Source organism: Ranitomeya variabilis, chromosome 4, assembly GCF_051348905.1.
Source record: "Ranitomeya variabilis isolate aRanVar5 chromosome 4, aRanVar5.hap1, whole genome shotgun sequence".
NCBI lineage: Eukaryota > Metazoa > Chordata > Amphibia > Anura > Dendrobatidae > Ranitomeya > Ranitomeya variabilis.
In genome coordinates this window covers 719889611-719902753 of record NC_135235.1, presented here as the reverse complement: position 1 = coordinate 719902753, position 13143 = coordinate 719889611, and the positions used below count along the sequence as shown (strand labels likewise).

Below are 13143 nucleotides of genomic sequence, written 5' to 3'. Positions count from 1 at the left end.
GATGAGATCATTCTTGGGATCCCCAAGTACAAAAGACATGATTAACTAATGCTCTAGCTGTAGACAAAGCATCATCTTTCCTGACAGGTAATATTTCAACCCATTTAGAAAAAACATTTACTACAACCAATGCATACCTGAGACCATTTTTACCTGATGGTAACGGTCCAATGTAGTCGATTTGTAACGTAGACCATGGACCATCTGCCGGTACGGTTTGGAGTAGTGGCGGGCGGTTTCTGTCCTTTTGGTCTTGGATAAATTTGGGCACAAATGAGACATAATTGAACAATACTTTATACAGTCTCTTCCATCTTTTCCCAGTAAAATATCTCTCTGAGAATGCCTAACAAATTCTGTTGACCCATGATTATATTTTTTGAACTCAACCTATAGACGTTTTGGTACAACAGGACGCAACTCCCCATTTAAGTCATGGCACAAAACCCGTTTTCACAAACAAAGGGAGGTTTTGGATCAACCCGGGAAGCAACAAGAGGTGTCTTTTTCTTGTTGCTCTTTGAACTGCTAAAATCTCAGAAGTTTCAGGGTGAAACACTTCTTCTCCTGTCAGGGCTGCCTCTTTGGCTAAAATATCTGTGGTTGCATTTCCAACAGATAATTCATCAGATTTTTTATGGGCAGGGACTTTGACAATAGCAAAACCATTAGGGTTTTTTGATGCTATTTCAAAAATTGTTTTCAGTGTATCACTATGTACAAGAGTCTTATTAGAAGAATCTACATAACCTCTTTTCCCCAAACCGGCAAATAATCTGTCAGTGATCTAACAACATAGGAGCTCTCACTGTAGATTACAATGGGACACTGATCATCAGCTTCGTTCAGCTGTAGTACCATTTTTATCACTTCTAGCTCTGCCCTTTGAGCTGAAAAATAACACAGTAATTTGTGTTTTACAACCTGCCCTCTTTTGGGATAAATAATGGCATATCCTGAATAGTAGTGCCCATCTGAATAAAATCTGGAACCATCTACAAAAATTGGTTCATCTGTTGCCTCTGCCTTCTGTCTGAAAAGCGATGGACTAGGATCCTGAAAAGACTGTAAACAATCATGAGTTTGCCCTTCGTATTGCATCAACTGAGGAAGAACATACAGTATTTGGTCTTATAATCTACCTCAATTTGTTTGGGAGACAATGACACTAACCAATGAGCAAATCTCTGTGACACACCTGGGATATTATTCTCAAAGAGAAGTTTTAGTGTAGAATGAGGAGTTTGCAAAGTGATTTTGTTGAACCCAACAATGTGTTCAGTTACTTTAACTGCAAAGTATTCACCTACCAAGTGTCTTGCACAGGTCTCAAATCCTCTTTCAACAGGTGAGAGAAGCTTAGAAAAATAGCCCAAAATTCTCCACTCTTCTCCCTACAACTGTAGCAGCACAGCAGACACAGATGTCTCTGATGTGTGTACTTGCAAAGCAAATGGAGCCGAAGGATCTACTGTGGACAAAGCAGGTGCATTTTGTAAATTCATTTTCAATTGTTTGTTGTTCATCACCCCAAGGACCAAAGTAATCACTATTTTCACCTTTTAAAATATCATACAAAGGCCTGCCTTGTCTGCAAAATTGTCAATGAAGTCCCTTGAAAAGTTCATAAGACCCACGAAATGCCACAATGCCTTGTGTGATGTCGGAATTGGTAGAGAAGCAATTGCCTCTATTGTTTCCTGCAGTAGCTGACTTTTTCCTGGACTCAACAACAGTCCTAAAAACCTGACCTCAGTTTGCATTAATTTGACCATTTTGATGTTCAATTTCAACACTGCATCACGCAGCAGCTCAAACAATTCTGTCAGAAGAGAAACATGTGACTCTTTATCCTCAGTGGACAACAGAATATCATCAACATATTACAAAATACAATCTGGCCTAGAAAATCTAGATAATATCTTTGCCAACGCCTGATGGAAAACACTAGGTGACAAATGTGCTCCTTGAAGTAACCGGCAAAACAGTTATTGTTCATCCAAGAAAGTAAATGCAAACTTGTACTGACAACTCTTTTCAAGAGGTAAACTGAAAAAACATTACTGATGTCCAGTACAGAGAAGTATTTTGCCTCTGCATTGAACCTTGCCATCATGTCATGAGTATCTGCAACAATGGGTGCTACATTGGGAGTATGTTTGTTAAACATCCCCAAATCCAATATCATTCGATAAGAACATCAGATTTTAAGACACACCACAAAGGATTGTTACTTACAGAATTAGCCTTTCGGATTACACCTTGATCTAACAATTCCTGTATGATCTTTGACATAGAATCAATTGATTCTGGAGGCAATTTATACTGACGTTGTGGTGGAAGATCTCGCCCTTCCACATTTACAACAACATCCTTCATTGTACCAACCTCATTCCTGAACAGAGCCCAAAGAAAAGGAAAAAGCTGTACAATTTCTGTCAGTACCTCATCACCACCAGTTTCAGGCCACAAATGATCTGTTGACACAACATCATTTAAGCAAATACTTCCAACATGGCTATAATCACTAGGGTCAATGACTACAGGTTTACAACCATTAGAATCTTTCCAGATCGACTACCTATCCGAATTTCTGCACAAAATCTGTGCCAAGTATATTTTCAGAATCACGACAATACCAAATGTCAATTCCTGTTTTGAAAGAACTAGGTATTTCCAACATCACATTGATAACCAAGGTTGCTTTAGTTCCACCTTTCCACTAAAACCAACAATAGTACAAACTGTTGAATCTGGTTGTAGCTTCAAATCAAGATTTGTAACACTTAATTGAGCTCCTGTATCAATAAGAAATACAACATTCTGTCCTGCTAAATTTCATTTGATAAATGGTCTTCCACAGTCATCCAATGTAACGAGTCACAAATTCCAATGGATGGGGTGTAGGAGTAGTCTGTGATTGTCACAACATGGAGATGTTGAACTACAACTATTTTAGTAAATAAAAACTGTTGCTTCTTGCAATGATGGCTGAGCACTAGCCAATTGCTCTGAGGCAGGATCTAAATATTTGACCTTTTTTTTTCAAAAAATCTGATCATGGATGTTGGCTCCGCATGAGGCCTAAGATCCATCACCATCCTAAAGGCCTGTTCAAATTTTACCAAAAATGCAAATGGGTCATCATTAATATTAGTTCGTACATTTTCCAGAACATAAATTGTAAGAGTGGCTTCACCGGTCGTAAACAGTATTAATTGTCTAAGTCTGTCTTCTTTTGTGCTATGTGTCAATTCATTATCATTTAATCGGGGTGTGGTCTGTAACCTTTTTCCCATATGTGAGGGTAACCATACTGTGAATATCTTGTTTTTTTGTTCATCATTAAGATTGAACTTATCTGTGTTTGATTCAAAAATGTCCACACTATAAAAGGCATCCATCTTGTCATTGAAGTTTGGAACGTCTTTTACTATTTTCATTAACTGATCGTGTATTTTCAGATTAATTTGAGCTGCTCTGTCATGGAATTTTTTCTGTTGTAGTTCATCTGCTTATAAATCTTCTACTGAAACATCTGAATTTTGTGTGTCTGGTACAAATGATGCGGCGGCATTGTCTTCCTGTTTGTTTGATCGTGTAAGAACAGAAGCTTTTTTATATCTTGGTGCAATTTGGACAATAATTCTGTTCGAGCATCAATTTGATCTTCCAATTGTTCATTATATTCTGTCAATATCAAACAATTTGGACAATCAAAGTAATCCCCGTCAGACTCTTGTGTGTTACCTTGGGTGTCAGTATGACCAATGTCTTGTGTGATAGTACATGCTTTATGTATTTGTGTTTCAGTTTTCTCAAAGACTAAATTATTGTACACTCGGACCATGTACATGACATTTTGAAGCTTCTCTGTAACTTGTTTTACTGAGAAAAACCTCTTATCAATCCTAAGATTCTCTGCTTCACATTGGCTATACAAACTAGACCATAATTGTGAATCTGTATGGCTATGAACAAACTTAAACTCTATAACTTTTCTTGGAATAATCATGAATAAAATCCATTTTCTTACCTATGGAATGTCTTTTCCTCTAGTGGATTGATCCAACTGTCAATGGATGGTCCTCCGTACCTTTACTGACTTCTCAGACCTCCGCCTGGATCGGACACATGTAGCTCTTTATGGTTGGAGACACAAATCTTCACTCCTCTGTAGGCTCTGTCTGATCCTTGTGACGTGAAATAGTGGAATTCCTGTACCTTGAACTACAGATGTTTAGCAGAGCTCTCCTCCCCCTGTGTGCAAGGAAAAGGAATCCACCCAAAATAGCACAAAAATCAGATTTGGCTGGGCTCCCCAAAATGTTAGAAAAAAAATAACACTTTCTTACTTTTTTTTTTTTTTAAGTAAGAGCACGGTGAGGATAGAAAGGAACGCAATATTGAATTATGTGGATAAAACAAATCTTGTTTAATGTTTATTCAAAAAGTGATTACAAAAATGAAGAAAAGTAAGTTCATAGCACCCAAAAATAAGTATTAGATTATAAAAGAGAAAACAAGCATTCAGTGGTTCTTACATATGGTCTTGAAGTTGATGTGGTCCGGGTTGGAGATTCTTAAAATATGAGAGATCTGAACAAGAGTTAGGTCGGCTTATATACTATTTTGACCCATAGACTTACATTGGTTTCTATTTTTCCTGTCTCATAACAACATAAAATGTTCTGCCGCTATGTTCATAGCCTCTACCATATTAGAAGAACACTAGCAACTTGCGGAATATGAATATTAGTTTTTTGTACATTACCTCATTTTGAAATGCATATAGCCTGTGACCTTTAAGAACCATTTACTATCTCCAAATAGCCACATATTGACAGTTCTGACAAAAGCCCTATAGTTCTGACAAACAGAGAACAGATGTATCGGCCAAAATCCTCAGAATAACTCATTCTCTCAATATACAGAGTATCTATTTGCTAGTTAGAACCTGCATATGTTAAGTTATCTATATATTTTTTTTATTATTGAAATACTAATATTTTACAGTGGCTTACCCTCCTTCTGGAGTGTGTCAATGACTGCCTTCTAGACATCTATCCAGTCAGCAGTCTTCCTCATGATTGTGGAGCGTACTGAAACAGACTAAGGGACCTTTTTTAAATGTTTAGGAAGCCACTGCAGGTGTTTTTATTCTAATTTACTGACATAATGACTTTTGGGTTTTCATTGGCTATAGGATATAGTCATCAACAGAAATAAACGCTTGAGATAGATCACTCTGTAATGACTAATTTAAGAGTTTCATTTTTTGCATTGAAGAACTGAAATAAATTAACTTTTTGATAATATTCTAATTTAGTTAGAAGCACTTGTATGTGACTATGTAAAACAATTAAGAACTTAAAAAAGCTTCTCCCCTGTGTGAATTCTTTGGTGGCTAGAAAGAGATGGTTTCTTCACAAAACATTTCCCACATTCTGAAAATGAAAAAGGCTTCTCCCCTGTGTGCGTTTTCTGGTGACTAACAAGATTCGATTTCTGGTTAAAACATTTTCCACATTCTGAACAGGAAAAAGGCTTCTCCCCTGTGTGGGTTTTCTGGTGGCTATCAAGATTCGCTTTCCTGGTAAAACATTTGCCACATTCTGAACAGGAAAAAGGCTTCTCCCCTGTGTGGGTTTTCTGGTGGCTAACAAGATGCACTTTGTGGTTAAAACATTTCCCACATTCTGAACAGGAAAAAGGCTTCTCCCCTGTGTGGGTTTTCTGGTGGCTAACAAGATTCGATTTCTGGTTAAAACATTTCCCACATTCTGAACATGAAAAAGGCTTCTCCCCTGTGTGGGTTTTCTGGTGGCTAACAAGATACGCTATTTGGTTAAAACATTTCCCACATTCTGAACAGAAAAAAGGCTTCTCCCCTGTGTGGGTTTTATGGTGGCTATCAAGATTCGCTTTCCTCGTAAAACATTTCCCACATTCTGAACAGAAAAAAGGCTTCTCCCCTGTGTGGGTTTTCTGGTGGCTAACAAGATTCGTTTTCTGGTTAAAACATTTCCCACATTCTGAACATGAAAAAGGCTTCTCCCCTGTGTGGGTTTTATGGTGGCTATCAAGATTCGCTTTCCTGGTAAAACATTTCCCACATTCTGAACAGGAAAAAGGCTTCTCCCCTGTGTGGGTTTTCTGGTGGCTAACAAGATACGTTTTCTGGTTAAAACATTTCCCACATTCTGAACATGAAAAAGGCTTCTCCCCTGTGTGGGTTTTATGGTGGCTATCAAGATTCGCTTTCCTGGTAAAACATTTCCCACATTCTGAACAGGAAAAAGGCTTCTCCCCTGTGTGGGTTTTCTGGTGGCTAAAAAGACTCGCTTTGTGGTTAAAACATTTCCCACATTCTGAACAGGAAAAAGGCTTCTCCCCTGTGTGGGTTTTCTGGTGGCTAACAAGATTCGCTTTGTGGTTAAAACATTTCCCACATTCTGAACAGGAAAAAGGCTTCTCCCCTGTGTGAGATCTATGATGTCTGTCAAGAAATGATTTAGCTAGAAAACATTTCCCACATTCTGAACAGGAAAAAGGCTTCTCCCCTCTGTGGGTTTTCTGGTGGCTAACAAGATTCGCTTTGTGGTTAAAACATTTCCCACATTCTGAACAGGAAAAAGGCTTCTCCCCTGTGTGGGTTTTCTGGTGGCTAACAAGATTCGCTTTGTGGTTAAAACATTTCCCACATTCTGAACAGGAAAAAGGCTTCTCCCCTGTGTGAGATCTATGATGTCTGACAAGAAATGATTTAGCTAGAAAACATTTCCCACATTCTGAACAGGAAAAAGCCTTCTCCCCTCTGTGGGTTTTCTGGTGGCTAACAAGATTCGCTTTGTGGTTAAAACATTTCCCACATTCTGAACAGGAAAAAGGCTTCTCCCCTTTGTGGGTTTTCTGGTGGCTAACAAGATTCGCTTTGTGGTTAAAACATTTCCCACATTCTGAACAGGAAAAAGGCTTCTCTCCTGTGTGGGTTCTTTGGTGGGTAACAAGCTGCGCTTTTCGAATAAAACATTTCCCACATTCTGAACAGGAAAAAGGCTTCTCTCCTGTGTGAGTTCTTTGGTGGGTAACAAGCTGCGCTTTCCGAATAAAACATTTCCCACATTCTGAACATGAAAATGGCTTCTTCCCTGTGTGAATGCTCTGGTGACTGACAAAATCTGATTTCTGGTTAAAACATCTCCCACACTTGGAACAAGAAAATCTATTGTCTGCTTTGTGAAGTTTTTGTTGTTTGAGAAATGACTTTTCTAGGGGAAAACTATTTCCATATTCTGAAAATGAAAATGTCTTCATTGCTTTAGGAGCAGTTCGATTTTTAATGCTTATTTTGTGACTTCGATTTTCATTAGTACTAGGCAATGAATCAGAAGACAGGACCAGTTCCAAATGATCAGATGACAGATCTTTGCTGTGAAGGGATGATGGTATATTTGGAATTATGGCATTCACTTCAATTGTATCCTGAGGGATCTCAAGATTATCTGATTTAAACATTGAAGATGTCAGCTGTCCTGCTGATCTCCTGGTACGGTCATCTGCCAAGAATAAAACCAATTATTATTTTAGAATAAAATATCCTTGAATTCTATATTTTTGAACATTTCTACTTAAACGGTCTGTAAAAATGGTAAGTTATGCAAAATTATTGAATTATTCACCAAGACAATGACAGTTTACAGTTTACTAGACTGTGCTCAAAACCACATTAAGCATCCATGCTTTTGGCATTACTATAGTGAGAAGAAACCACTTATTTTACGGCATGTGTATCTCCTGGAGCACAATCTGGGCACTATGTGTTGGGTAATAACTTGGGATATTTGCAATTTTCACTCTCCAACATGCACTGCTGTTGTGAATTAGACCTTTTTGGCTCCCTCTTGTGGTCACTAGTGGTATGACTCTGAGATTGTCTTTCCCTAGTTGGCACCCACCTGGGTCGTTAGTCCAGGGGTGTTGCTATATTAACTTCCTGAATTCTTAGTCTGGTGCCTGGCATCGTTGTAATCAGTCCTTTCTGTTTGCTCCTGTCTGCTGGTCCTGGTTCATGCAAAATTAAGCTAAGTCCTGCTTCCTTGTTTTTTGGTTATTTGTATTGCTCTCATTTTTTGTCCAGCTTGTACTAAATGTGATTCCTGATTTTGCTGGAAGCTCTAGGGGGCTGGTATTCTCCCCCCGGGCCGTTAGACGGTTCGGGGGTTCTTGAATATCCAGCGTGGATATTTTTGATAGGGTTTTTGCTGACCGTATAAGTCATCTTACTATATTCTGCTATTAGTCAGTGTGCCTCTCTTTGCTAAATACCTAGTTCATTCTTACGTTTGTCTTTTCTTCTTACCTCACCGTTATTATTTGTTGGGGGCTTGTATCCAACTTTTGGGGTCTTTTCTCTGGAGGCAAGAAAGGTCTATCTTTTCCCTTCTAGGGTTAGTTAGTTCTCCGGCTGGCGCGAGACGTCTAGAACCAACGTAGGCACGTTCCCCGGCTGCTGCTATTTGTGGTGCTAGGTTTAGATATACGGTCAGCCCAGTTACCACTGCCCTATGAGCTGGTTTTTTGTGTTTGCAGACTTGGTATTTATTGCAGAGACCCTCTGCCATTGGGGTCATAACAGTATGCCAGGCCAAGGTTGAATGTTTAATGCATTGCAGAAGTGGGATAATAAGAAAGGAAATTCTGAGTTTTTTTTTTTTTTCCTCTCTTTCTTCCTCCCTTTTACCTCTGAGTGGCTTAAGCTTGCTGCAGACATGAATGTCCAGACTCTGATTACAAGTGTGGATCAGCTTGCTGCTCGTGTGCAGGGCATACAAGATTTTGTTACCAGTAGTCCTATGTCTGAACCTAAAATACCTATTCCTGAACTGTTCTCTGGAGATCGATTTAAGTTTAGGAATTTCAGGAATAATTGTAAATTGTTTCTTTCTCTGAGACCCCGTTCGTCTGGAGACTCAGCTCAGCAAATTAAAATTGTTATCTCTTTCTTGCGGGGCGACCCTCGGGATTGGGCTTTCTCGCTAGCGCCAGGAGATCCGGCATTGGCGAATATTGATGCGTTTTTTCTGGTGCTCGGATTGCTTTACGAGGAACCCAATCTTGAAATTCAGGCTGAAAAAGCCTTGCTGGCTATTTCTCAGGGCCAGGATGAAGCTGAAGTGTATTGCCAAAAATTTCGGAAATGGTCCGTGCTTACTCAGTGGAATGAGTGTGCTCTGGCCGCAAATTTCAGAAATGGCCTTTCTGAAGCCATTAAGAATGTGATGGTGGGTTTCTCCATTCCTACAAGTCTGAATGATTCCATGGCGCTGGCTATTCAAATTGACCGGCGTTTGCGGGAGCGCAAAACTGCTAATCCTCTGGTGGTGTTGTCTGAACACCTGATTTAATGCAATGTGGTAGAATTCAGACTAGAAATGAACGGAAAAATCATAAACGTCAGAATCGGTTGTGTTTTTACTGTGGTGATTCTACACATGTTATATCAGCATGCTCTAAACGCCTTACAAGGGTTGTTAGCCCTGTCGCCATTGGTAATTTGCAACCTAAATTTATTTTGTCTGTGACTTTAATTTGCTTATTGTCTTCCTACCCTGTTATGGCGTTTGTGGATTCAGGTGCTGCCCTGAGTCTTATGGATCTGTCATTTGCCAAGCGCTGTGGTTTTGTTCTTGAGCCATTGGTAAATCCTATCCCTCTTAGAGGTATTGATGCTACGCCATTGGCGGAAAATAAACCGCAGTTTTGGACACAGGTAACCATGTGCATGACTCCTGAACATCGGGAGGTGATTCGTTTTCTTGTTCTGCATAAAATGCATGATTTGGTCGTTTTGGGTCTGCCATGGTTACAGACCCATAATCCAGTCTTGGATTGGAAGGCAATGTCTGTGTCAAGTTGGGGCTGTCAGGGAATTCATGGTGATTCCTCACCGGTGTCTATTGCTTCCTCTACTCCTTCGGAAGTTCCTGAGTATTTGTCTGATTATCAGGATGTATTCAGCGAGTCCAGGTCCAGTGCTCTTCCTCCTCATAGGGACTGTGACTGCGCTATAGATTTGATTCCGGGTGGTAAATTTCCTAAGGGAAGATTATTTAATCTGTCTGTACCTGAGCATACCGCAATGCGTTCGTATATCAAGGAATCTCTGGAGAAGGGGCATATCCGTCCATCCTCTTCCCCTCTTGGTGCGGGATTCTTTTTTGTGGCCAAGAAGGACGGATCTTTGAGACCTTGTATTGACTATCGGCTTCTGAATAAAATCACTGTTAAATTTCAGTATCCTTTGCCTCTGTTGTCGGACTTGTTTGCCCGGATTAAAGGTGCCAAGTGGTTCACCAAGATAGATCTTCGTGGTGCGTACAACCTTGTGCGCATTAAGCAAGGAGATGAATGGAAAACTGCATTTAATATGCCCGAAGGTCATTTTGAGTACTTGGTGATGCCTTTTGGGCTCTCTAATGCTCCTTCAGTGTTTCAGTCCTTTATGCATGATATTTTCCGGAAGTATCTGGATAAATTTATGATTGTTTATCTGGATGATATTCTGTTTTTTTCTGATGATTGGGACTCGCATGTAGAGCAGGTCAGGATGGTGTTTCAGGTTTTGCGTGAGAATGCTTTGTTTGTTAAGGGCTCAAAGTGTCTCTTTGGAGTACAGAAGGTTCCCTTTTTGGGTTTTATTTTCTCCCCTTCTGCGGTGGAGATGGACCCAGTCAAGGTCCGAGCTATTCATGATTGGACTCAACGCACGTCAGTTAAGAGTCTTCAGAAGTTCTTGGGCTTTGCTAACTTCTACCATCGTTTTATCGCTAATTTTTCTAGCGTTGTTAAACCTTTGACGGATATGACCAAGAAAGGTTCTGATGTTGCTAACTGGGCTCCTGCAGCCGTGGAGGCTTTCCAAGAGTTGAAGCGCCGGTTTACTTCAGCGCCTGTTTTGTGCCAGCCTGATGTCTCACTTCCCTTTCAGGTTGAAGTGGATGCTTCTGAGATTGGGGCAGGGGTCGTTTTGTCGCAGAGAGGCCCTGGTTGCTCTGTAATGAGACCATGTGCTTTTTTCTCTAGGAAGTTTTCGCCTGCTGAGCGGAATTATGATGTTGGCAATCGGGAGTTGCTGGCCATGAAGTGGGCATTTGAGGAGTGGCGTCATTGGCTCGAGGGTGCTAAGCATCGTGTGGTGGTCTTGACTGATCACAAAAATCTGATGTATCTCGAGTCTGCTAAACGCCTGAATCCTAGACAGGCCCGTTGGTCATTGTTTTTCTCCCGTTTTGACTTTGTGGTCTCGTATTTACCAGGTTCAAAGAATGTGAAGGCTGATGCTCTTTCAAGGAGCTTTGTGCCTGACTCTCCTGGAGTCGCAGAGCCAGTTGGTATTCTTAAAGAGGGAGTAATCTTGTCAGCCATTTCTCCGGATTTGCGACGTGTGTTGCAGAGATTTCAGGCTGGTAGACGTGACTCTTGTCCACCTGATAGACTGTTTGTTCCGGTTAAATGGACCAGCAGAGTCATTTCCGAGGTTCATTCCTCGGTGTTGGCAGGGCATCTGGGAATTTTTGGCACCAGAGATTTGGTGGCTAGGTCCTTTTGGTGGCCTTCCTTGTCGCGGGATGTGCGGTCATTTGTGCAGTCCTGTGGGACTTGTGCTCGAGCTAAGCCTTGCTGTTCTCGTGCCAGCGGGTTGCTCTTGCCCTTGCCTGTCCCGAAGAGGCTTTGGACACACATTTCCATGGATTTCATTTCAGATCTTCCGGTGTCTCAGGGCATGTCTGTCATCTGGGTGGTATGTGATCGCTTTTCCAAGATGGTCCATTTGGTATCTTTGCCTAAGCTGCCTTCCTCTTCCGATCTGGTTCCTTTGTTCTTTCAGAATGTGGTTCGTTTACACGGCATTCCTGAGAATATCGTGTCTGACAGAGGATCCCAGTTTGTTTCCAGGTTCTGGCGATCCTTTTGTGCTAAGATGGGCATTGATTTGTCGTTTTCGTCTGCCTTTCATCCTCAGACTAATGGACAAACGGAGCGAACTAATCAAACTTTGGAGGCTTATTTGAGGTGTTTTGTTTCTGCGGATCAGGATGATTGGGTGACCTTCTTGCCGTTGGCTGAGTTTGCCCTTAATAATCGGGCTAGTTCCGCTACTTTGGTCTCCCCATTTTTCTGCAACTCTGGTTTCCATCCTCGTTTTTCCTCGGGACATGTGGAGCCTTCTGACTGTCCTGGGGTAGATTCTGTGGTGGATAGGTTGCAGCAGATTTGGAATCATGTGGTGGACAACTTGAAGTTGTCACAGGAGAAGGCTCAGCGTTTTGCCAACCGCCGCCGCGGTGTGGGTCCCCGACTTCGTGTTGGGGATTTGGTATGGTTGTCTTCTTGATTTGTTCCTATGAAGGTCTCCTCTCCTAAATTCAAGCCTCGCTTCATCGGTCCTTACAAGATATTGGAAATCCTTAATCCTGTGTCCTTTCGCTTGGATCTTCCGGTGTCGTTTGCCATTCACAACGTGTTCCATAGGTCTTTGTTGCGGCGGTACGTTGTACCTGTGGTTCCCTCTGTTGAGCCTCCTGCTCCGGTGTTGGTTGAGGGCAAGTTGGAGTACGTGGTGGAGAAAATCTTGGATTCTCGTCTCTCCAGACGGAGGCTTCAGTATCTGGTCAAGTGGAAGGGCTATGGTCAGGAGGATAATTCCTGGGTGGTTGCATCTGATGTGCATGCGGCCGATTTAGTTCGTGCCTTTCACGCTGCTCATCCTGATCGCCCTGGTGGTCTTGGTGAGGGTTCGGTGACCCCTCCTTAAAGGGGGGGTACTGTTGTGAATTAGACCTTTTTGGCTCCCTCTTGTGGTCACTAGTGGTATGACTCTGAGATTGTCTTTCCCTAGTTGGCACCCACCTGGGTCGTTAGTCCAGGGGTGTTGCTATATTAACTTCCTGAATTCTTAGCCTGGTGCCTGGCATCGTTGTAATCAGTCCTTTCTGTTTGCTCCTGTCTGCTGGTCCTGGTTCATGCAAAATTAAGCTAAGTCCTGCTTCCTTGTTTTTTGGTTATTTGTATTGCTCTCATTTTTTGTCCAGCTTGTACTAAATGTGATTCCTGATTTTGCTGGAAGCTCTAGGGGGCTGG

The 13143-nt window shown here is 41.4% G+C and overlaps 1 protein-coding gene across 2 annotated transcripts in view; it reads right to left on the bottom strand.

The window, feature by feature from the left end:
• Positions 1–4369: 4369 nt before the first annotated feature.
• The window catches only part of LOC143766625 (uncharacterized), a 49651-nt gene continuing 40877 nt past the window's right edge, over positions 4370–13143 (bottom strand). Inside the window, exons 7-8 of one of the 2 annotated variants that reach the window (XM_077254431.1) lie at positions 6176–7559; positions 4370–6097 (exon numbers count right to left, since the gene is read on the bottom strand). In XM_077254431.1, the coding sequence (XP_077110546.1) occupies positions 5371–6097; positions 6176–7559 (2111 nt within the window). In that variant the 3' untranslated portion in view covers positions 4370–5370. Of the gene's footprint in view, positions 7560–13143 lie in introns of both variants that reach the window. The other variant, XM_077254430.1, reaches the window with a different exon arrangement.